This window comes from Falco rusticolus, chromosome 14 (assembly GCF_015220075.1).
Source record: "Falco rusticolus isolate bFalRus1 chromosome 14, bFalRus1.pri, whole genome shotgun sequence".
Classification (NCBI taxonomy): domain Eukaryota; kingdom Metazoa; phylum Chordata; class Aves; order Falconiformes; family Falconidae; genus Falco; species Falco rusticolus.
In genome coordinates this window covers 21,973,810-21,999,879 of record NC_051200.1, presented here as the reverse complement: position 1 = coordinate 21,999,879, position 26,070 = coordinate 21,973,810, and the positions used below count along the sequence as shown (strand labels likewise).

Genomic DNA, 26,070 nt, shown 5'->3' with positions numbered 1-26,070 from the left:
ACAAATTACTGCTTGTTTCCATTTAGCCCAGCTTCAGCTGGTCTGAATATATTCTATTTGCAAGTGCCCTGAGATTAGTTCAAGTTGCTCCAGACTTCAGTGTGCTGACGTTGGAGGAGATAAACAGAAGTAATTTGCTGATTCACCATAACAATTTTCATAAAATATGAGACAGGGTTTTCTTCTTACATGTAATGATGAAATTAGGTTAGCATGCTTTGCTGAGCACTTAGCTCTACTATGTGCGTTCCCAGTAGCATCTAATGTTCCTACAATGTATTTTTGGAAGTATAACTAGATTTATGATGCCACATCTCTGGTTTCTCTTGGCTTCCCAATAAACTGACATTCACCACTCTGTGTCTTGAATTAGAAGCCTCTTCTTCACTCCATTACACAGTCATGATACCGAATGGATTTTCTTCAGCCTCTCACCTGTTGGACTATTAGATATCCATTTAATTTCTATGCTTACGTGAGCTTCTTCAAAACTGGACAGCTGGAGCAAAGTTTGCTGAATGTCCCAGAATCCACCTCAAATTGCAGAGTAGGGAGACCCTTCTTTCATCTTGGAGCAGGGTCTTCTTTGCATCCCTTTCACATGGCACCTTGTACATGCATTACGCCTTCAATGTGTCTCATGGTGTGTCAGCTGTCGAAACGGCAAACCTTCCTCTCCTTATAATTCTGATGGTGCCTTTCTAGTTTCCCACAGTTAAGGAAGCTGTTTTGAATTGAAGTATTTACTGTAGAAAATTACATCAGCATTTAAATAGATTTCCTGGGGAAATGCCTTAATGGTCATTTTTATAGCTTATTTTGCACTTTTAAAGTTTTTCCTCTCTGGCCAAAGGTCAAGAAATTATTTCGAATAGACCAGAGCTTGAGCATCGGTACAGGAAAAGAGCTAATTCTGACTCATCTCATGGGTTTGATTGTTTTTATTCTAAGTACCAGTGGCAGAAGAAAAAGTGAATTGCGTTCTGTCTTCAGAGAGACATTTTTGGAAAAATTAAAACGTTCTCCATTTCTAGGTTCAGGCAACACATAAACTTAACAAGCCTCTTCACATTTAAGAGTAAAACTTCATAAAAGGTAGCAGGAGCTATAAAAACTCTGTCCTCAGTGGACTTCTCTCCTTCCACTTCCTTTAAGAGAAATTTGCACATCAAATAGTTTACAGTACTTTTACTCAGTAAGGTCCAATTTTCCCACTATGGCTACTAAATTGAAAAAACAGGCAGAGATGGTATAAATTCCTTCTGAAATCTGGCTGAGTGCTCAGTCCAGGGTCCTTGGTGATGAGAGGAAGAGCTTATAGTGCTCTGACAGTCATATGTGCAGTCTGCCGGCCTCACCCTGGCAGGCTGGAAAGGAAAATGTCTTACAGTTGTGTTTCTCTTTTTGTGTGTGCATGCAAAAGTGAATGCCTAGTTAACCTGGAAAGTCCACTTTCACAGACACAGACACACACACAGACACAGACACACAGACACACAGACACACAGACACGGACAGACACAGACAGACAGACACAGACACACACACACAGACACACACACAGAGACACACACACACGCGCGCGCACACACACACTCATGTTGACTCCAAAAAATATGCTTAAAATTAAGGCCATGGGAATTTTTTTTTCTCAGACAATTTCCTTTGAGACAGAATATGCATCATTCATGACATGAAATTCTGGAATTTTGGAACGAAAACGTAGTCCTGTGATGGAATTTTCCAAAGGTAAAGATGATTTTCTTCCACCTCACTGAACTGCAGAGCGGAGAGCTAAGTGCACAGGGTATCTCAGATCTAAATACATGTGAGAAGTGTGGAAGCGTAGATCAGGATCTGACCTTTACAGTTTCAGACTCTGTAATCTTCAACATTTTGCAACTGCCTTTATTGCTATTGCAGTCTGAACTTGTTCTGCACATCACAATCCCTATGAAATTTGATAAAATCTGAAAGTAAGGCTGGACCCCATTGTCACAGTTGAGGATTTAGGTGCTGTTATTCTGGAAAAATGTGACCTTGCGTTAGATTATCCACGACTTGTTGTGGGCCTTGAGTTTTGCATTCATAACACCTGATACAGGGCATAGTTCCAAGCCTCTCTGAAAAATTGGCTGTGCTTCTAAAATTTCATTCAGCAAGAAATCAGTGCTGTGCATCACTGGTCAAAAGATGACTAAGCTCTGGTTATAAATGATGTAAATGATAAGGATTTACAGCTAGATTTTCTCATTTTTTACTCTTGTGGAGTAATACCTTGCTTCTTAACCAATGAATCGGAAATAAGCAAATCTTTAAACTAGGTGTTTGCTCAAAAGCTTTGCTGACAAGAAATGTATTTATGTATATGTTAAGTGCCTTCTTGAGTTAGGGCCAAAGTAGGAGGAGGCAGCACCCATGCTTTAGAGAGCGTTTCCTGTACATCACATTGGCAGAAGACACCTGGCCTCAGAGGTTGCTTTTAACATCCTCATTACCAAAACAAACAAAGTGCTCTGGGTGAAATCCCAGCTTTACTGAACTCAGCAGCAAAAGTCCCAGCAACCTCAGTGGCCCCAGGTTGTCATCATACAGACGTCTTTCTCCTTCATTCAGTGTCCTGCTGCTTTTCAACTTGAAGAATATACTGCTGCCAGCCCAGTGATCATGTCCCTGGCCTGCCTGCCTGTGGCCATGCACAGCAGCCTGGTGACATCACGATGGCACAATATTTACATCCGCCTCTCTGAAAATGCGCAGAGGTAAAGGCACAAATCCAAGAAAATCCAGCTCTCCCTGCCTGACATCGATTTATGTAGGTTCATCGGCCATTGAACATAAGCTTTTCGGCGTTTACTAAATGCGATTCCCTTACCCAGCCATACCATGGTGCTGGCAATTACCTAGTGATATAGAGTGAAGAAAAAAAGAACGACACGTAGTTTTTACTTAGCAGTTCACTGTTTTCAAACTGCAGTAGGACCATTAACTAATTAATTTGTCCAATTAATCATTCAATAGCTACATGCAATGGTTGGGCAGAGCTGTGGGCTTTGTCCTGGCACCAGCTGAGCATGTACAACCCGTCCAGTTCATCTCTCTGGCAGCGTGCTGCTTGTTCAGCGCCACTGGCCTCCAGCTCAGCTACGGTGGCCCAGAAACAGGCAGCTGGAAAATACAGTTATTGTAGATGAGAATTGGTTTGTGTTTGGAGTTTATGAGGATTTTTAAGTTACAAAAGTCTCATTACCTTTTTTTCCCCCTATTCTGACAACTAGGAATATAAGTTAATACAGTAATAAACAATAAAGAACTAATAAACTAGCAAAATAATATAAATTAATTTAAACACTTTTCACAACTAGGAACACAAAATAACATTAACTAACATGGCGTCTATGACATAAAATGAAGTCGGCTCAGGAGTGGGATTCTTTAATTGTGAAGTGCTTTGTAATTCCTGCAATTGCTCTTACCACTAGATCCATAAAACTGTTTTCAAGATAAAAGAAACATTGAAGAATGTTTTAAGGGTCCTAAAGAATAACAGCTGGTTTGGGGATTTTTATCTTAAACAAGGGTCGTATTTCATTGCTGTGGTTTCTTTTGAGATAAAAGGTTAAAATCTTGCTTTGGCGTAATCCCCAAGAGCCAGTCTAGAAGTATCTGGGTGCTGTAAGTTAAAGTACAGACACGGCTATTTAAGGTTATTATACATATTTGCCTATGATAAAATGCAGCTTAAAATACTTCCATAACCTTTTTTTGTCAAAGTATGCTCATTGTTATGAGTCACTGAGTACTAAATCTACACTTTTTTCAAAAATAATCATGGTTTACCCATTTGGCATCATTTCTAAGAACAGTAAATTATCTCTCATTTTAGTTCCGTGTGGTGGCAAAAAGCAAACTTTGACACCGTACAACAGCAAATACAAGGTATGTAGTATTACAGTGGCACGGAAATGACCAAAACCAGCACAAATGCCACAACCTCACCCTGTACAGGGTTTTATTCCATCTAGCCAGTTAAATAATTGATCAAAGATAATACATTTTAGAAGCCTGCAGCAGTGGGGAAGCCTGGTGTTCTAAACCTCGGCAACTTCAGGTCTTCTTGCTGCACTTGTATCTAATGTGTGTGTGTGTATATATCTATATATATATATATATAGGCACAGTGTATCTATAGCCAGGTGAGGGGCTGACCTCAGCTGAGCCTTCCTGTTGTGCCTGCGACAGAAATAGTGAGGCCAAAAACCTTACGGATCCCAAAATCTAACAAGTTTTGTCCTGACGTTTCTTGGGGTGTTAATGAACGGGGAAATGGGGCACCACAGACCTTCCTCACCGGGCTGCGGGGGTGCCGGGGCCCCTGCGGCGCTGCTGGCCGGGGGCTCTGGCCCTGCTGCCGGGGAGCAGGCAGTGGGCAGAGGGCCGGTGCAGGGCCCCGAGGGAGCAGGCGGTGGGCCCCGGGGGAGCAGGCGGCGGGCCTCCGGCCTCGGGCCGGTGCTGGGACCCGGGGTCTCCGGCCCCGCTGCCGGGGAGCGGGCGGTGGGCTGAGGGCCAGTGCTGGGCCCCGGGGGGCCCCATCCCGCTGGCAGGGCAGAGCCGGCCGGTCGATGCGACCCCGCAGGGCCCGAGCCACCCGCGGGAACCCGCCAAACACAGCGGTCCCCCTCCGCCGGTGCCCCCGGCCTCCCCCGGCCTCCCCGCGGCGCGGCCCCCGGTGGGCGGCGGGCAGGGGGCGGCGGGGACGGGGCGGCCCCGGGGCCTCCCTGCGGCGCGGCCGCCCCCGTGAGGCGGCGGGCGGGAGCGCGGGCGGCGGGCGGCCCCGGCGGCCCCTCCTCGGGTGCGTGACGCGCGTTGCCATGGCCACGGCTTTACGCTACAAGGGCCGGCGGAGGCGGGAGGGAGGGGCGGGCCGGGCCGCTTCAGCACCGGGGCGGCCGCGGACAGCAGCGGCGGCGGCCCCGGCTCGGCGGTGCCTCTGCCCCGCGGGAGCAGCGCCGGGGCCTGCGCTGGAGGAGCGGGCTCGGGCCTGCGCGGTGAGTGCCCCCGCGGGGAGCCCTGCGGTCCCCGTCCCCCGGCGGCCGGGCCGGCGGTGCGGGAGCCCGGCGTGCCGCGGCCCCCAGCCCCGCGGGGGGTCACGGGGCGGCGGGGGGGCCCGGCGGGCAGAGCCGCGCTGGGGCCGGGCAGCCGCCGGGCCGGGGTCCTCCCGCGGCGGTGGGTCGGGGGTGCCTGGGGCGGAGGGGGGGTTGTGCCGGTCGGTCCCCCCCGCGTCCCTTGGGAGCCGTCGGTCTGAGTTACAAAACTTTGTAAGAGCTGGAGCGGTCGGCTCGGGTCTGCCCCCCCGCCCGCCTGTCTGAGGCGTTTTCCATACAAACTTTACCAACTTACTGAAAAGAGCAGTTTGGCAGTTAGGCGGGGGGGGGGGCGGTTTGGTGGCACGTCCTCCTACGGGCACTCATTGCCGTGGATCCTAAACATTTCTTGAATTTGGGGCAAGACCTGCCCCACCAAATTTATAGCAGAAGGCAGGAGTGTGGTCTTCGGGGCTGGCTGTCCGATGACATGCTGGCAGCTCAGTCATCTCATCCAGGCAAAGCAGCCCTTCCTAAGGCTTTTTCAGGCCTTTTTGAGGCGTCCAGAGAGGGGCCCCCGTGTGCCCGGCGTGGGGGCAGAGCCTGGGGGTGGCAGCCGGCGAGCTGGGGTTCCTGCCCCAGCTGTGGGAGGGCTCTGCTTACGCCTGCCTGCAAAGCACAACTGGCTTCCAGCAACCCGGGGCCAGCATTCTGCGTCTTCCCAGCCAGGGAATCACTCTCCCGTGCTCCCTGCCTTCTCCCATCCGCAAGCATGTCTCTGATGCATCTGCTAATCCACCGCAAATCTTTAACCGTATTCGTTATTCCATCAAAAAAAACCATGCTTGGCTACACAGGCACACACATTGCCTTCCGCGTGCTGCGTTAACAATAATAGTTTGTTCATGGCTCTCATAAAAAGCAGCAAGGTAGGTATGAATAATGACGTGGATCACTGCTAAAGGCCAAGAAATGAATAAGTGAGAGTGGATCAAGAGCAGGGACTCACACTTCACGCTCTTGTGTTCTCCTTAGAGTCGGATGTGGCTTGTGTATGTCCCTTTCAGAAATGTAAAACCGATCCCCTTGTCCTTCCATCCTCCCATGTGCTGTGGCTGCCGCATCCCACAGTGAGGAGTAAGGGCTTTGTGTGCAGAGGGGAGAATAGCAGAGGCTGGATTATGTCTTCTGTCCTTATACCTTAGCCCTCTTGCATTCCCACAGCTTAGTTTAAAGAGGACAGCAATAATTTCCTTTAATTTGCAGTTACTGCAAACCTTTGACCTCACGATAGTGTTGCTTGCACGCTGTCCCTGCTCAGCTATGCATTACAGGCATAACTTTACAGCAAATTTAGTTTTGTTGCCTCATTAGGCATCAGACATACAGCACCGTGGTAAGGACTACGTTGTGCTCTGTAACGATTCAGCTGCCAGAGAGACATCTAAAGTCGACCCTTGTGAGCGAAGGCCTGAACTTAAATTCCTGCCCTGGAGAGCATATCACCAGCTACTGCTCAAGTTCAGAAGTAACTGCTGATGCAGTAGAGTCTGGTAATTTATGAATCCACTATAAATCAGGGAGAGATAAGCAGACAAAGTTCCTTGAGAGATCACATTGAAATCACATTGAGATTGAGTTATTTTGGAGAGTAAATTAAGCAGCATTTAGGCTGTCAGTGGAAATTGATTCTTTAATTAACGCTGCTTGAAGGATTGAAATTCTACACGTATTTTCAAAATGCTCCTAATTCAGATTAGTTTCATGGCCTTGCTAGTTCTGGGCTCTGAAGATCAGACTCTGTCCTCAGCTGCAGCTCCGGAACTCCTGGGTGTGAATCAGGGCTCCTCACAGCCAGGACGGGTTTGGTCCGTACCACCAGTGCTTGGCTGTAGCAAGGGGTGAAAATGTTGGTAGCTTGTGCTCTGCTTTGCCTTTTCCATTCATGCTGAGCCGCCCTTAGTGAGTCACCCTGACATTATTGACAGTGTTTGTTGCATTCCCAGTAGCTTGATAATCATCTGCGTATGGGGATGGAATTTGTCTTGCAGATTTAAGGCATGTGTCTTACACATCACACATATGTCTTACATGACTGTGTTTCACTCCCACTGGTTTTAATGGATGAAGCTTAATGGAACAGTTACAAGATTTGTAGGGAAACTCCAAGTCAAATTTCACCATGAATCTATAGGTAAAATGGAGTCAGGGATGGTCCACGCAGAGTGGGAGTGAGCTCTGAATTTATCTTCCTGAAGTCAGGTGCCCAGCCATGGACACTGGGCCAGTTCTGCTCTCATTTACAGTGGAACAATTTCTGGTTGAGGACTGAAGTTATGCCATTGGGATTCAAACATAAACGTTTTGAAAGTTCTGGTCTGGCTTTTCCCTTTTGCTACCATGATCTTCATGCAAAAATAATTATTTAAAGCATTGTTACAGAATCTAAGATACCACAGGGAATCAGCAATGTACCTATTGCCTACTGCCATGCAGAATTAGAGGGCAGTACATAAAGGGAGAACATAGATAGCTGTAAAATCTGAGCATAATATTGAACATGGTTTCTTCAAGTTGCACAATTGCTCACAGACAAAGCATCATTTAGCGTTTTTTTTCTAGCCAAGATATTTTTGTGGCCCTAAAAACTGTTTCTTTCAGTACATATTAACAAAAGAATGGTTTACTTCCATAAAACATTACAAACTGGCACAGCAGATGTCAATTTATGTCAACATCAGCTGATTTTCTTCTCCATTACCCTTTCTGCCAGCTCTTTGCTTATCTAGCAGGTCCTGTCTTCTTGACATCCAATGTCACGTTGAATGTTTTTTCACATTTGGTGATAGAAAGCTTGACTCAGTCTTTCTCAAAAATCGGTGTCATCATCCACATGATGGTCATTATGCATTATTGATAGTGATGGAAAAGTCACGAATACACACATCTTTGCTGCAGGGCCTTAGCCTTTTTCTTTGGTCTATCATTGCTTTATCTTCTCTCTGCATTTTAGTAATAATGTCAACAGAGACATTTCATGCTGCCTTCGCTACAGAGTAGCAGTACCCTGGTCCTGGTGCTGCAGCCATAATCCTTTTCCCTGAGGCAGCTGGAGTCGAGTTATGCTGTGTTTTACTTTATCACAGAACTCTAGAAAACATATCCTAGCTCTTACTTATGTAGAATTAAGAATAAAGTCTTGTACAGCAAATACTTTGAAGTTAATAAATAGGTCATGTATTTTTCCCCACTTTTACAATGTAACTCCTAAAATTGGGAAAATAACATCAAAAGGAAATCCCACTACTGTATTCAGAGAGCCCCTGTACACAGGGGGAGGCTCTGTGTAGTCAGAGAATAACTTTCTAATTTAAGTATGGAAATAAGTCATAATAATATGAATTATATGTTAACATGATAAACACCAAGAGTAATTCAAGCGAGCAGTGGAAGACATAGTAATCTTTGAAAAGGACCCCAGCTTGCCCTCAGACACTTTTTTGTGGGAGGTGCCAGCCAAGCCTGGTCCAGGATACAGAAGTTTTTTCCAATTCAGTTTAAACTCATCACTTGCTGTAGCAGCCACAAAAAGCCCTTCTTCAGAGGGATCCTAGACTGCTTAACAAGTCAACCTGGAGCCTGTGCCCAGGGTTCATGTCTTCTGCCATAAAATGAAAATACTTCTGGAGTGAAACAGGATAATTGCTTAATAGCAAATAGTTTTATGAAATAGGCAGAGCAGAGCAGGAGTGATGCAGAGAGGGCTTTATGGAACATGACTGCGTATGTCTTCAGCTTTCTGGCTCACCCCAAGGAAAACCCTCCAAATCCATCATACTATCAAAATCCACCCTCGATACTTCAATGGCTCAGTACTGATTCAGAAGGGAAAAAAAAAAAGCATCGCATTGATTGAATGAACTAAATGCAGCTTCCAGCAAGACATAGCATTTTTGGATATGATCAGGAAAAAAAAAAAAAAAGAAATCCATTCAATTTACTGTGTGTGTTTTGTTGGAACACTCAAAATAGACATGACTGCAAACCTGGCACTATCCTCCAATGCTTTCATGACCAAGGTGGTCCCACAAGGCAGGTTCTTGGGAACATTCTGCCACGTTTGTAACTCACCGGGTCTCCCTTGGTGTAGATGAGGGGAGGAAGCCTCTGGAGAGTTTCTGAGGAAAGCCTTGACTTTGTAACGTCCTCTATCCCCTGAAAACAGCCCAGAATTAGGACTGTAATGGCACACTGCATAGCTCATCCCTCTTCCTCTGGCATTTGAAGGGGAGAGATAATTATGAAGATGGTTAATAGATGGAAAAGGAGGATTGTTTCATTCTTTACCTTGCCTGCTTTTGCTGCAGTTTAGTCATAATAATGAGAGTTTTTGATAAGTGAGCTTCAGATTGAGTCACTGGTATCTCGAGTGAGTAAATAGATTTTGGTATTAGACTGAGAAGCTAAGCAGAGCAGTCATGCGCTGCTCTTGGAAGCTGGCAGGCAGAGAGGGGGAGGCAAGCATCTCTGGAGAGGGGAGGGGATCCTTGGCTGTCGTTCTTGCTGACTTGGGGGAATCACCTTGACATGCCCTGGGTCAGCGGATAAGGTGTCCGAGCAACCTCCACACTCACTGAATCCCATGGGAGACGCTGTCACCCAATAGGTTTGGCGGTCAGTATGCCCCATGGTGGGACCTGGGAGTAGGCACACCCAAAAGCAGTGACCGACCAGGAACGTGCTCTCAAGCAGTATTTGTGGCACAGCGTGTCGGAGGGGGAAACCCAAGGCACAGAGTGATGCATTATCTCCTAGACCCTGCTGGTTCTCATTATAGTCTTTCACTTGTTATACACAGAGACACAAGGGTAAAAGGCTTTGAAATTAGTTTGTTGGTGCATATCATCACAATTCAAAAATCCTGGAAACTATGAGTAGAGAATAATGAAATGATGCCTTTTTCCTGTAATGATGGAGCCAATAAAAGGCAGCCATTGAGAATAATGTCCCAACAGCCGAAGCACTTCATCAGTCTCAGCTGCTGCTTTTATGAACATATTATATAATAATGGTTGTTCTTCTACCAAAGAAAAAGAAAAAAAGCTCTCTCTCCTTCCCCTAAATATCACCTGGGGAAGCCATTAATTCTACTCTGCTGTTAATCTATACTATCATGATGATATATCCATTAATGGATATCATATATCCATTAAACCTCCCACCCCTGCACAGAAAGAAATATCAATTGTTCATTGTTAAAAAGAATTTTGTATTTCGGTGGGTTTTTTTTAAGTAACCGATTATATATTTGTCTGACTTTTCCTCCAGGCAGCCAGACTCCACATGCTGAGACTCTTTTATCTAAGCAGTCCAGAACCTCTTTTCTTTGCCATTGAAGACACAACTGGCTTCTCACTTTCAGGCTAACCAGAGCCCAGCCCTTGCCAGACTTAACCCTTCATTCCCAGCTGCAAACATGAGCCATCGCTGCACAGATTTGAGGAGCAAGTCAGGAAACATTCATTCCTTCAATTAGTAGCCCATCAAGAGTTGGAAAGCAAATGAATGCTGTAGACAGGTCCTGGCACAGGAGACAGGTTCTCACAGAGTGAGGAAAGCAGGTACTGGGTTCCTGGCAGCAGTAAAATGGCATACTCAGTGATAAATATCTCACTGCTGTAGCATGGAGGAAAAATCCATAATATTCTTAATAAAAAGAATAATAGAGTCCGTAGCTCCTTGGGCTATCATTTCAGCTTTTCCTGCAGGTTATGCATATATTTACACTCAAGTCATACTTGTAAAGTTATCTTTACTCAGAAGGAGCTATACTTTCAGCATAAAAGTTGAGGTTGAGGAACATAACTCAGCAACAAGGAGTAAATTCACATTCACAAATCAGGCAGTGGACAGAGCCCTCCTCGGGATAGTTAAGGAACCTTGGGTAGGTGTTGTGCACTTTGTCGGAAGGGGTGCTGGAATGGAGGTCTTTGAAGGAAAGCCTTGAAAAGGCTACCTAGCTGTCAGCATGTCTTCGAAATGAGAAACAAAAATGTAAAAGTGCCTTTATGATAGATGGGATTACTTGCAAAACATAGCTGTAATTCCTGCATAGCCGGTCAGTGGGCCATTCAGTGCGTGGAGATTCCAGCAACAGGCTGAAGAATCCTGCGCTTACTGTAAAGGAACCAACAACCTAGTCTGCCAGGAAACAAGACCTTCCTGTCATCTGCATGCATTTTTAGAAAGCTTATGAAGCCACTATGCAATTCATCATGTTTAATTTTGCTGAGTTGTTATTAGTTCTGTTTTTTTGTATGATTCCACTGTGTCCCTGCTAAGTTGCATGCCTATTGATAATATTAAATTCTTCTTCAAAATCCCAGGGAGAAAATAGTAAGTTTGTTAACATCCTTACTTACAGGGAATTATGTATGACCTGAAACCCAGAGTCTTTATAAGCACTTCTGTGCCTTTCCACTGCTTTTACCTTATCATTTCCAACTTAAAAGGCTATTGTTATGACTGCAGGACTGCCAAGTTGTAATGCATGATTTATTATGTACAGCAGGTGACTGGTAGTTAACATTTCTCTCAAAATGAATGTTATTGTTGTTGGTCTTTTTTTTTTTTCCTGCAGCTTTCCCTGGGAGGTTCATGTTTTTGTCAGTGACAAGATGACAATTCATATTTTTACCAAAGGATCCAGTGAGTCATCCTATTAACTCCGCTGAAATACATGCTTGCCAATCGTCCTGCCACGGTAGGTCTGTGGGATGTGGCATTCTCTCTGGAAATGTTATTCAGGATGTCCATAGTCTGCATTCGGTAGTACAAATCATCTTTACCTCAAGCAGTAACTTCTCAGTGATGACCACAGCCACAAATAGACAAAATATTGCATATCATATTTTTTTTTAAAGTTATTACAGTATTTTAGAGCAAATGAGAAGATTGACCGTGCCTAATACCATGCTATTTACGAGGGCTTGGTTTGTTCGAACCTGGAGGCCACTTAAGAAGGAACCTCATGTGTTGTGGGAACCAATACAAAGTCATGATACATCTGGCCTTGAAAATGTTGCTGCGAGGGGACCCACATGCAGCTAAGAACGAGTGTACCATGAGTCATGATGGAAAAAACTGACATCCAAAAAGCCCCAGATCTCCAGGATGGTATAATGTGGAGTATGTATTTGTACCGGTTGCCCAAATTAAACTCCTGAATTATTTTGTCCCTCCTGAGAACTCCCAGCCCATCAACCCAATATCCTGTACCGTTCCAGTAGAGGTGTAGGCTGCTCGGTTCCTTCTCCCAGCGTTGTGCTGTAGGAGGGTATGGCTGCCCTTGGGTTGTACTGCTCTGCACACCATTTTTATCTGGGAGAAAGGCTGGTGCAGGCTGGTACATGACTCTGGTGCTTTTCGCCGTTCCTTGGGTTGGTTTTAAGAAAAGGTAGGATACATTTTTTGTTGATAAAGTCTCTCTCTTCCTGCTTACTTGTTCTGCCCTTGAAGGTAATATTCTGTGTCATAGTCCAAGAAAACTGCTTTCTGCTTAAGTGTATTTTGCACACCATGCAACCTTATCTCACAGGAGAAGAGCATACGGCCTTGAGTTATTTGTTATTTCAGGATAACTAGATGGTAGCTGTACTGAAAACTTATGGCAACTCATGCGTTACCTCATGATAACAGGATAAATAAACAGTATCTTCACTGCATGCATTAACATTAATGGAAGGAAAAACTCATGAAAAACACTGTCAAACCAGTTTAAATATGTCCTCATTTAGGATGCCCCAGATGCTTTACTGCTTCTACTTGTCTCATACACCTTTAAATTATGACTCGGATGCCTTACATATTTGACATTCTTGCCTTCAGAGCTTAGGTCAGCTGCAGTCCTTAAGTCAGTGAGCACGCAAAATACTTCTAAAAGTCTGGCTTAATAGAAAAATGTATCTTTGAACTAAAATAAAGCTTTAGCAAGATATTGTGGAAGTCATTAGTGATACATATAATGTGAATGCAGCAAAAGCAATACGGAGATGTAAGAAGAGAATTGCAATAGTTACTTTGAGCACCTCTGGGGTAACCCCCAAAAGTAAGGCACTATGGCAGCTGACAAGATATTTTGCTTTATCTGTAAAAGGTCCCTTCACAACTGATTTCAAGTGCAAAGCAGAGACAATTGGAGCATTAAAGTATTCCATATAATTGTTGTAAAACAGGTAAATAAGGGAGTAGATAAAAGCAAAGGGAAGAGAATGGGCCTAACACAGCTGCACAAAAACTGTTTTGGATGTATTCTTGAGATGGCTTGAGAATGCCAGAACATTGCAAACCCTTTGAAAATACTCTGAAACAACATTCTAGAGTATATAAAAAGAGAACCTAAACAGTTTATTGGTAAAATATGAGCTAAGTTTGATGAGACTGTCCTCTAGACTGTAAGTATCTGTTTCTGTGAAAGTTGTGTGGAACATGAAAGCTATCATTAGCACGGCAGATTTTCTTCATTCAGACGTAAAGCCCGATCTAGTTTTATTTTTTTGAAGCAGCTGATGCATGGCAGTGCTAAGAGGTGGTTAACTAAATCTTTCAGCATCATTGTAAAACCAAATTCACACTTGTTTGGTCCAAACCCTGCTGAAGAAAATTAGACCCTCTGATTTCAATATAAAAATGAAGAGTAAGAATTAGCAAAACTGTGTTTAATGATCCCACAGTAACTAAATATTTTTCCACATCACAACCACTTCACCAGCTGAAGGTGACCACTCAAGGACAAGTTGGAACTTGAGTGAGGGAAATATTTTTCTAACTTATAATAAGGATAATATATCACGAAATTTGGCTAGGTCTGATTGATCTTATTCTGTGCTTCTCTAGCCAGTATATGTAAAAGAAAACACCCTGAAAACTACTTTTCCTCATCACTTTATCTAGCAGAGATCTTAAATCAGGCAGGATTCAGGGTCCGCTGCAGTTTATAGTAACATTTTAAATCCATAATGAAAAAACTAAGAAAAATCAATAGGAGAGAGTCTCAATAAGTTACGAATACTGATAAACCAAGGGGAAAACCCCCTTTTTTTCAATACACAGTTTCAAAGACTGACTGTTCCTCTCACTGCCACAGTGCCAGTGTTTATGCAAGCCTTCCATTTGCCTGTGCCTAGACTTTAAGATAGGAAAACACTGTGAAACACATGAAACACTTTTAGGTATTCATGTGGAAGAAGTTGAAGAAACAATTCTTTTGACAGGGTGCAGTAGGGCAGACGTAGTGAAGGCTGGGGCTGGGGGTGCCGGTCAGTAACAGCTCTCCAAGCCTGTGTCACGTATATAGGTACCCTGAACGGCATAACGCTGCTGCCGGCAAAGGGGCAGTGAGGTATAGCTGCCTCCAGGGATCACCCTCCATTGCAAACATCACCAATTCCCAAAGAATGAAGCAATTTTCAAGCTTCTTTTCCCATTAACTGACCCAATCCCGGCACTCACTTGGGTTTGGCTTCATCTGTCTGCTGTGGTCACGTGCAGTGAGGTGCCTTCCCTTCATCCCTTGGTCTCTCTTCTTTTACACAACGCTTTGACTAATCGTAGCCTCAGTACTGCTGCTGATTTATTTTAACTGAGGCTTACTTGCATTAATAATAACAACTCCTGACGTTAGCCTGAGCACCTTGGTAAATAAATTCACCACCATTTTAAGAAAAAAGGTTCCTAATGACTATAAAATTGCCTGGGAATTGTTCTTGTTGCCAGACAAGAATAAGGAAAAGTACAAGAGAAAGTTCTTCTAGGAAAGTGCAGCATTATGTACCGAGTTGCAAACTGGAAGCAAATCGGTAAATAATAATAAAAAAGCTCATTTAGATTAAGAAATTAATCTGTAGATTAATTATATTCTTGCCAACTTAATTCCTGGTTTTCCTATGACATTTTCCTTGCTTGTCCAAGTTGAAGGCATTATTTCAGCACAGAATTCTTAGTATATATCATAAGACATTAATGTTGAGGCTTTGAATTCACAAAGCATCACCGAATTCTCCAGGAATCACTTTAGAGAAATGACATTTTGATGTATGACTCTTCAACACAAAAGAAGTATTTACTGACATTACCTTTTCCTATCATTTTTAAATCTTAGTATATTGCAATAAAATCTGAAATAACTAAAGCCATATAGCAATAAAGGAAGGATTTCTAAGCTTATTTAGGGATACTTGCATCTTCTAACTTTCAAAAAGTGTTTGAAGAGGGTCCCTCTGCTAAAAAAGTGGATTGAATTTCAACATTCCTTTCTCTAAGCCCTTTCTTTTGCATCACAGAATTAACCTTGAAAAGCTCTCTCAAAGTTTTGCAATATCAGACAAATCACATAACCAAAACTGTATATAAATATATGTGTATATACTGTATATAATTACATACTGTGTGTAACTCCCAACTTTGGTCCTGATTTAGCCAAATTTTAAAGCAGGCATTTAACTTCAAACATATGGTTAGTTCCATTCTTTGTAACGAGGCAAGAAAGGTGCTTGAAATTATGTATGTTCTTGATTAGCTTACTTGGGAGCTGAAACTGTAGTAGAAGTATATGAAAAATAGCTCATTTGTCAGTTCACAAGTTACTTGAAATTATAAAATATTCCAGAATGTGGAATCTGGAGGCGAGGGAAGGAAACTGTATGACAACGTACATATGTAGTGACTACTGATTAAGAAACAACAGCATAGACTTTTTGGAAGTGTTATTACTCAATATGATTTCACTTTATTTTTATTCTTGAGCTTTAGCTGAAAAAATATGTTTTAGCCATCTGTCTGCAAAAGCGTTTCTCGATGTTTCAATAGTTTGTTTGCAGGGGTGGCCAATACCCGAAAGTCACTTCTTCCCTGCCGCTGGTGACTCGCTGAGCTGTTTCAGATCCCACCTGAACACCCGAGTTCCGCATCCCCATTCTTCAGTCCCTCCAAACTCCAGCTTTGCATCAGCATGGCTGGGAGACACAGCTCTGTCTGAGAAACAGTCTGCCTACAAGGGATTTCATAGTTTTTCTGTGGAAAATAGATTATAAAGTTCAGTGGCATAGTAGAATTCCCATCCTGTTTGTATGCAGTATTAAGGAATACAGTGATTTTATTTTTGTATTCTTTTTAGGTGCGCAAGTAGTGTTTCAGCAGCAATGATCTAAACCCCCTTGCTATGTTACAAATACTTTATTGCAATTGTTTTAAAATAATTTTTAGTTTCCCTGAATTCTTTCTGAACTAAGCTTACACAAACCCAACAGAAATACTCTCAAAACAAGCCTTAGCTAACACACGCAACATTAAGGAGAAAGCAAAATTATGTTTGTGCAGGAGAAAGAAATTCCTTTCAGTAAGCAAAGTTGTTTTCAGCGCCTGTACCTCCATCTATAAGCTGTGTAAACTGCAGCTTCCCATGGGTTGGGGATGTTCACATCTGACTGCAGAGAGTAAAGAAATGCTTCGAATAACTGTATTGACTAAAGAGTTTTTGCTCTCTGGAGCGATGAAGAAAGGTCCTGCTATGTCCAGAAGCATTCTCTTCCTTCGCCTGTAGCTCAGAGCAGCAAACACAACTTCAGACTGCATGCACCGAAGCACAGCAGCCCAGGCATGCAGGTTAATCGAAAAGTTACCAGTAAATCACAGTATCCGTCTGTGAGTTATCATGCGGATTATGAAAGAGTATTGAAAATGGTATGACAGGATTCAGCAATAAACCTTTTTGGTTTAACCGCCTGAGCGTTAGCTACCTGAAAAGAACGGAGGAAGCGTAAGCAGGCAAAAGGGGGCACAGCATGAAATGATGCCCAGGAGTTCTGGAAGTGTTGTAGCCCTCTGACCTGTTTCTCTTCTGTAACACTGACGTTAATGTCAGGAGACAGTAAGATGGAGATCTGCATATTTCATTACGCCTTGGACACCTAATGCCCAACAATGTTTTGCTTCTTTGTAGTTCCTTAAATGCACTTCTTATTTACTAACTGTAATCACACCTCATTGTATAAATGTATGATTGTGCTTAATTATATTCACAGTACACACCAATACAATTTTAAAAAATCAAACATGCAGATTCCCATTACAAAAATTTAATTAAACTAGAGTTTTTGTATGATAAATTAGAAACATTTTAAAACCAATGTGGAGGGGGTTGCACCTTTTTTCCCTCCTCGTTGTAAAAAGTAAATAAATTATCCATGCTAAGGTCTATCTTATATAAAAGGATATAGTTTTAAGCTGAGGAATTTCAGAGCCTGAGCTTCATCCCATTCAATTCATTTTATATATACTTTTTTATATATATACAATATTTTGTTCTATAGGTGCTTCTTTCCATGCTTTCTTGAGAAGTTGTTGGAGTGTCAGTGCAGACTGGAAGGGTTTTTCTTATTGGCTCTGCGAACCATAACTTGCAGCGTTGGTACATTAACATAGGAACATGGTTAATGGCTTAGAAGGAAAAGGTTTTGCCTCAGAATCACAGTAGAAACAGCTTAACAATTATCGGATAACCAGTTCTTAAACCGCAACAAGTGGTACTAAAGGATGTGTGCGTGTAGGTGATCCATAGAGACTCAAGTACACCCAAGGCATATGGCTAGGTAAACAATGAGCATGCTGCACCATTCCTGCTTTAAAAATAAAACAACAAACTTCCTGGTCTTTCAGTAGTTTCAAGTATGGAAATCACTGAAGATAAAGGGAGATTTCTAGGCAGGACAGAAAGAACAAATCTGCTCATTTTAGCTCTTCATAGTGAAATAATGTATTTGGAGTTTCATTATAGCTACCAAGTATTTCATGTTATTAACCTTTGAGTAGCTTTAGATCAAGTCTATATGGTTTACTGCATTTACTTTGAGTCATAGTTTATACAATGACAATGGTTTCTCAGCAGTATTAAAACCCAAGTACATTAAAATTCAGTTAAAGTCCTGTGACAAGTGCAGTGGTTGACTCAGACCGTTAACTGGGATTGTGTCTCTGGAAAATGAACTGCTTTGTCACTGCGCTGGGGAAGGAAGATACATGTTTGTTATAACCGAGTGAGATGTCAGGCGCTCTCGTATTTGAGCAAGTTCTAACATTTCTCTCTTAATTTCTGTTTCTCCCTAGTTAGCCAACCGACATCACGATGACTGAGGACTTAGGCCACAGATTCAGTAGTCTCACCTGGGATCAGATTAAAATCCTGGATCAAGTTTTAGCTGAGGTCATACCTATTCATGGCAGAGGAAATTTTCCAACACTGGATGTAAAGCCGAAGGATATTATTCATGTGGTAAAGGAACAGCTCATTGAAAAGCAAATCAATGTTAGAGATATCCGCCTGAACGGTTCAACAGCCAGTCACATCCTGGTAAAGCAGAATGGAACCAGTTACAAGGACCTAGACATCATTTTTGGGGTGGAACTTCCAAGTGAGCTTGAGTTCCAGATTGTTAAGGAAGCAGTTCTTAATTGCCTATTGGACTTCTTGCCAAAATGTGTTAATAAGGAAAAAATCACTGCTCAGACCATGAAAGATGCCTATGTGCAGAAGATGGTCAAAGTCTCCACCGACCATGATCGCTGGAGCCTCATCTCACTGTCGAACAACAGCGGCAAAAATGTAGAATTAAAGTTCGTCAACTCACTCAGACGGCAGTTTGAGTTTAGCGTGGACTCCTTCCAAATCATCCTGGACTCCATCCTGAATGTTTACAGGGCAACAGACTGCAAACTGACAGAAGACTCTCACCCCACTGTCATCGCCGAGAGTATGTATGGAGACTTCAACGAAGCAATGGACCACTTAAAATACAAGCTGATTTCCACAAGGAACCCAGAGGAAATCAGAGGAGGTGGCCTCCTGAAGTACAGCAATCTCCTGGTTCGTGACTTTAAGCCAGCAGATGAGGCTGAAATTAAATCTCTGGAACGTTACATGTGCTCCAGGTTTTTCATTGATTTTCCAGATGTTGCTGAGCAGCAAAGGAAAATTGAGTCATATCTGCGCAACCATTTCATTGGAGAAGAGAAAAGCAAGTATGACTACTTGATGACTCTGCGTGGAGTTGTAAACGAGAGCACAGTCTGTCTCATGGGACATGAACGAAGACAAACTCTGAATATGATCACAATTCTGGCTTTAAAAGTGCTCGGAGAACAAAATATCATCCCAAATGCAGCCAATGTAACCTGCTATTATCAGCCTGCTCCGTATATCAGTGACAGAAACTTCAGTAATTACTACATTGCTCACGGACAACCACCTGTCATCTACCAGCCATACCCGTTTCACATACAAATACAAAGCAGCATGGTTTAGGGACACGGTAACCTCCTCAGCACTTACACTCCTCTCTCTTTCCAGTTCTCTTCGTAATGAAGGCCTCATTAAAGCAAGCGTTACCATCACTTTTGATTTAAGGACATTTTTGTGCAAGTTGCCAAAGTTATTTGGTTGAGCAATGTCTAAACCACCGTTAAGCAGATCGTAAAATAAGTGAAACAGCTGTCATTCATGAAGTATTTATACCCCTACATGTATTTGGGCTATACATTATTTCTTTTTCAATGAAAAGAGAAGGATATAAATTATTCTAATTTTATAAAATGAAATGCACTAAGTTCTGGGTTCTAAAAAATTCTTAGGCAAAATTTAAATAGGGTAAACGAAAAATTAAAAATTAAGCCAATAAAATACCTCTCAGTAGAAATACCTGATTTTCAAAGTGCTCGTGTTCTGGGTACACTAAAGTAGACCATCCATCAGTGACACCCATGCAGGTCAGCAACATTTATTTGCAGCACATTTTGAAAATACACGTTGATGGGCAGTCTGTTGGTGGCTTGAGCTCTGCTTTACAGGCTCTGGTCTGATCACTCTTCAGGTCCAGTTAGAGGCGTGAGGTCCCTCTCCTCACCAGCGTACTGTTTAGTAATGGTTAGCAGGAAACACCCCTACCAAGAGCAGACTCAGACTTTTTGTGTATCCAAAATTTCCACTCATGTGAGTGAGAGATTTGGATGCACAAGTACTGCAGCACGGGACCCCAGGATCTGCCTCACAGATACTGAAAGCTGTAAGAGATACAAGTATTCTGATTAAATTGGTCTTGGAAAACAAGGGAATAGAATGAGAAAGAAGGTGAAAATTGAGCAAATAGGGCTTGCTTTCTATTGTTCATTTGTTATTGATCAGAGATACTTTAATGCATAATAAGCAGAGTTAGGGAAAAAAACACCAACCAAAAAGCCCAGGACTGCGTTGTTTTTAGGTGAATTAAAACAAATCCTTGGCAGTGGCATTTGAAAACATGTTTTGTACTAGCAATGTCCTGTATATGTTTAGATACCTGCACACATACGCTAGTAGCAAATGAAGATTTCTCTTATGATCAGGAAGTAAAACATTAGTTACAGGTTTTTGTGCGTGTGTTTACCAAAGATAAGTTTTAAACATGTCACATAAGTGCCTCCCTGTGCCAGTTGCTCCATGAAAGTCGTAATGCTGTTGGCCATCGTGCTAGAGAGCTCCTGAATTACGGAAAGGGAAACATATGCCCTTGGTACTCCACCAACGGGTTGCAAACTGCTCGTAGTGCTGAAGGTCAGAGAGCTGTGCACTGTTCCCTTCAGTCTGGGCAGGTTTGGGACGGGTGGGTCTAAGCTGTTCTCACTGAAACCCTCCGGCTTAGATGCTGAATGCGGTACAAGAAGGAATGGTGTGAAAAGGAGGTTTAGAATGGATGCGGTTGGAAAATGGGAACAGCCAACTGGAAATGCAAGCAGTAGAGTTTCTTACATCTGATGCTTAATGTGTGGCTATGTCCTACTACGAGCTCATTGCTGGTACATCACTGTATGTCCTCATCCTCCTCATGTTTAAAAGAATTGAGTGCATTTTGTCTACTTACAGCAGGTGTCAGGTCTTAGAAATTTCTTCTACTTTGGTAAGAATGTTTGATTGATTTTACACAGAAATATTCTACATACCACTATTTTAAATGACACATTTCCAAAATTTCTAAGGTCTATGAAGACCTATTGCCAGTGAAATGTAGCTTTCCTTTTCCCCGTTTTATACCTGTAAGTAGAACAAAGAGCTGTTTGAAGGCAGCTTTGCTGACCATCACTAAAGCAAACTCTTTTCTGTAAAATACAGTGCAAAAAACCCCCAACGTTTTTGCAACATGAGAAGGCTATACTAATCTCCTTGGAAGCTGATTCATTTTGTGATGTCTTTCACAAATATGGTACTATTATTTTTGTTGATTTTTTCAAGCATGTCCAATTCTGTGTCTAAAAGCACACTTTATTTCACTTCCACTAGTAATTTTCATTGGATAAACTGTATTTAATAAAATGGGCAATTCTAATTGCTGTGTTATCAGATATGCTAACACTATATTTGCATATAAGCACTTCCAGGGAATTTCCTCTTACAGGAGCAAAATGGAGTGGAACATGGTGGATTCATTATGTTTTTTAAGTTGAGCTGTTTAGATTACAAAGGCAAACTTTAGTTTGGTGTTTGCCAAACTAAATAGCACTGTGAAATTCTGGAAGAGCCTTATGCTGGTTGTGTCCCTGCTAATGAAAGCTGGACTGAGCACAGATGAGATTAGTGATGAACCTGTGGGAGTCAGGCATCCAAATGACTTGAGTTTCAGGAGGAACTGGGCTCCTACATGCCCTGAATTTGTTTTAAAATCTCTAGTCCATTTACTTTGCCCTGTGACCTTTAAATAGTGTAGCCACATCAACTTGTTACTCCCCCACTCCTGGTTTCCTTGCTTGCTGGGTGGAGAAATGGGTTGATGTCAAGGACTGGGAAATTGATCAGCCAAGAAGGAGCATTTTCAACATGTCATGTATAGCCAACGATCCATTACCTGGAGAAAACTTCAAAAAGCTGTTTTTTAACCACCAAGTAGAAACAGGTATCACCCTGTATAAAGGACTATAATCCTTTTTTCAATCAGATATTGTGGAAAGTATCAGGAATGGTGAACTAGCTCTGGTTTTGTATAAACTAGCCTGTCTGCTTGTACAGAAACTGTTTATTTAAATATATATATATATATATTATATATATATATATATATATATATATATATATATATTCCGTTACGTCACTGTTTATACATCCAGGTTAGGTAAAGAAGGACTCAGCTGAAGTCCATGGAGTTAGTGGGAAGAACCCACCTGACTGTAATGGGCTTTGTGTGGGACCCCAGAAAAGAATAAAGGACTTACATGGGTACCTAGAGGTAAAGGTACGAAGACATCAATATGCAAAAATGTCTCAGGTATAAATAAACCCTTTAAATTTATTGAAAAAGGTCTTGTATTTCTTACCTAGAGGTAGTTCCATTTTGAAGGTTAAGTAAGGTTTATGATTTTGTATGTGCTTACATATATAGAATCTCACATATCTACACATACACTGGCAATTAACAAAATCTAATGGTTTTAACTATTTCCTTCCAAATGTTTTATTGATACCTGGCAGCAGTATTTGACCTGGAGATTCTTTTTTTCCCAAAGTCATAGTGATTCTGTAATCTAATATTAAAAAGGGGATGATGTATAGACTGCTGCTTGCAAAACATTGGTATCAATATGTAAGACGAAATATTGTAACCTCTTATCCAGTTGTTACTGATTTCACTATGTGCAGATATAAATCTATAAAGAATTGAGAGTTTTCTCAGTACCGTTCTCCTGAGCTTCATGTTTGCATTATATCTTGTTAAAATCTGTTCAATAATTATAATACCTGGAAATTGTAATGCTGATTTTATTTAATCACATAAAACTTCTTAAGGTTTACAGCTTAATCTAATGTTGTCAGGACCTAAGTGTTAAAAGTTTCAAGTGCTTTCCTAAAAAATGTCGTTTGAATTTTGTGTTATATTGTAAAAGGTCTATTTGAAGCATATACTTTATGGTAGTTCCTTTAAAATGTAATTTGTGAGCTTTATACTCGACACATGACAGAGGGTTTTACAAGGGGTAAAAGGAATGTAAAATTGTCCTCAGTCGAGATGTTACATCGTCTGTTGTGTTGCACTGAGCCTGCAGATCTGCGGAGGGACGGAGCTTATGTACCACCGCGTCACTGCGGTTTTCTGGCTGTGTAATGTGACTGGGGTTAGAGGAGTGATGTCAACATAAATTTGACATCACACAGGTGTGTATTCAACATGATATGCAGAAATATCTGGAGTAAGGACAGCAAAGAGAGTTTGGCAGGTCAGCATGATCCTTACAGCTCAGTTTTTGTTTGGTACGTTTTTCTGTTAAACTAAACAAACGGAAGGGTATTCAGGACAAAGCTACTGCAGGTGAGAGAAGTATTTCACTTAATGTGCCATCTGAAGCTTTTGAAAAAATATTGTAATGCTAAAAATGTGTACTAATCACACAAATTTGTAGGTCATTAGTCCACAGTGTCGACTAGTGCCTTTGGGTATTTGGGGAACGATCATTAAAATAACTTTCTTGTTTAACGTATGGTTTGCTTGTAATACCTTCATTATTCTGGTTGGACACCAGTTCTGGCATGCAGACTTCTAGCAGCCAAACTGGTGTATCATAACTGCAAGGGTGCTAAAGGTTCAGTTACGGTTCCTTAGGTCAATAAACCACCAACTCAAACTTACCACTGATCCGCTTCAGACCCACTCTGAAGGTGATGGAACAGCCGATTCTCATGGATCTCTCTGATACACCTGAGTGGCTCTGTGCTGGCCATCGAACAGGCTTGTGTCAAACACGCACAGTTCAAGTGCCTAGACAGACATTTATATAACAAAACCACGAATGTCTGCTGGGTAAATGAAATTAATACTGAACTTGACAAATGATTTGACTTTACATATGTCTAAAAATACCGTTACCTACGCTGAATGCACACATTTACCCAGGCTTGTAGAATTTCTGTCAAGTATGAACACAGCCAATGCCAGTGATGCTGGACCAAAGTCAGAGAAACTCCTACAAATGGAACATTCAGCTGGGTGACGTTAACCCATCACAGCTGGGTTTCTGGTTGGTTATTTGGATCTTCTGGTTTTGGGGGGGTTGAGTTTTTTTGGGGTGGGTGGGGTTTTTTTTTGTTTCATGGGCTGGTTTTTGGATTACTGCTTATTAATTCAATCATATTTTTGAAAAAGGACAAGCCCCATCCCTAGGGGTGCTCAGGGCCAGGCTGGACGGGGCTGGGGGCAACCTGGGCTGGTGGGAGGTGTCCCTGCCCCTGGCGGGGGTTGGGGCTCGGGGGGCTGTCAGCTCCCTCCCAGCCCAAACCAGGCTGTGATTCTGTGAATACTGTTCTCTCCTCCTGGGGGTGTCAGTACCCTGATAGATCCCAGGGACCCTCTGGTGCCTTACAGAGGAGGGGAAGGAACATGTTGGAGGTTTTAGCCCAAAGCGAGAGCTCAGAAATTCCTGACTTGGGTGTTTTTTGCCTTTTAGTCTCTTGCAGTGTTCACGGTGCAGTGAAGAAACTCACTGCTGTTTGCATACGGCCAAGATGCTGGCATTTGGTGGAAATGGGGAGGAAAAGCAGCTGAGGCTGGTGTGTCTGGGCAGCTTGAGGATGCCAGAGGGGCTCCCTCGCTCCTGCCAGCCCCTTAGAGCTGCCCCCGAAAAGCCCCTTTGCTATCAAACACCTGATGCGGTTAAAGGGAATGGGAATGGCAGCCTGCCGTGCCAGGGAATCTGCAAATCTCCTCTCCACTTTAGCGAACTCATAAACTGACTCAAAATGGTCTTCAGCATTTTACCACTTTGCTTCATGCATGCGCAGCCGGCTCCGCTCGGCTCACCCTTGGGCACCCAGTGCCATCCACAGCTCGGGGTACGGGAGGGCACCCACAGGCTGGGGAAACCCTTTTTTACCTTTCTGTATTATTTTAACATTGCTCAAAACATGCTCTTTCACCTGTTTTTCAAAGTGGAATGGATAATGTTTTGTAAAAGCTTTCCCATTTTTAAACCAGTAATAACCATTTAATCATAATTTCATTTCCTGAGCGTTCCTTTTCTTTTATACAGCCAGATTTTTAAATACTCTCCCTCTTAATAAAACAGTAAGTCGGGAAATGGGAAGGCAGCCCACACAGGGGAGTTTCCTTTCCTTAAATATTCAGTAGACGCTTTCCTGAGGAATTCAAAATCTAAGGGAAAACATGAAGGTAAGAGAGGGCTGGTTTATTTTCTAGTCCCTGCCACCCCCCATTTTTTCTGCTCCATCAGTCTTCATCATTAAATACTATTTCATAAGCAAGTGATTTTCTTCTTACCAGCTGCTTCCATATTCAGCTCCATTTCATCATGTACCATTGCAGAACCTGTGTTTCTGAAATCACAATTAGTTACCATGGAAAGCAATTCAATACCGTAATAAATACACTCGAAGGCTGCTCACTCAGCCATGTATTACAAAATAAAAATAAAAAAAAGGTCCTCCAGAGAACTGGATCACGTGCGTGTATGCTTACGGACAAGCGTGTGCTTGTATGTACGCAGATTAATGTCATTTTTTATTATATTTCCCTGTATGCTGGGTGTGTGAGGACAGCCAGCACAGCAAACCCCACCGAGGTGCAGCTCTGCTCCCTCGCAAGCCCTGCCCAGCCTGAGCCCCTTTTCCCCATCCGATATTTTGTTTTCCTTTAAATATTCTCATCCTGTTGTTGATATGAATTTATTTCGCACTCATTCTGTTTTGCTTTCTGGAGTAGACAGGGACATGCTGCTGCCCATATGTTCCTGTATTCCTGCACGCACGCAACCGGCGGCATTTCAGCGTCCTTGGCTTTGCCGTCCCGTTTTCCCTGCGGAGGACAGGCAGTGGTGGGAGCAGGACCAGCATCGGCTCCAGACGTTGATGCAACCCCACGGTGCTCCCGCCACTTAGGGCACAGGTCCTTCCTCCAGCGCTTTA

At 42.7% G+C, this 26,070-nt stretch overlaps 1 protein-coding gene across 1 annotated transcript; it reads left to right on the top strand.

Annotated features, from left to right (window-relative positions):
- Window positions 1-4,948: 4,948 nt before the first annotated feature.
- TENT5D (terminal nucleotidyltransferase 5D) lies at window positions 4,949-19,513 on the top strand. Its single transcript, XM_037408276.1, has 3 exons — window positions 4,949-5,048; window positions 11,725-11,847; window positions 18,246-19,513. Exon 3 carries the CDS (start codon window positions 18,265-18,267, stop codon window positions 19,438-19,440), a length of 1,176 nt encoding a protein of 391 aa, XP_037264173.1. The 5' UTR covers window positions 4,949-5,048; window positions 11,725-11,847; window positions 18,246-18,264; the 3' UTR covers window positions 19,441-19,513.
- The last annotated feature ends 6,557 nt before the right edge of the window (window positions 19,514-26,070 follow it).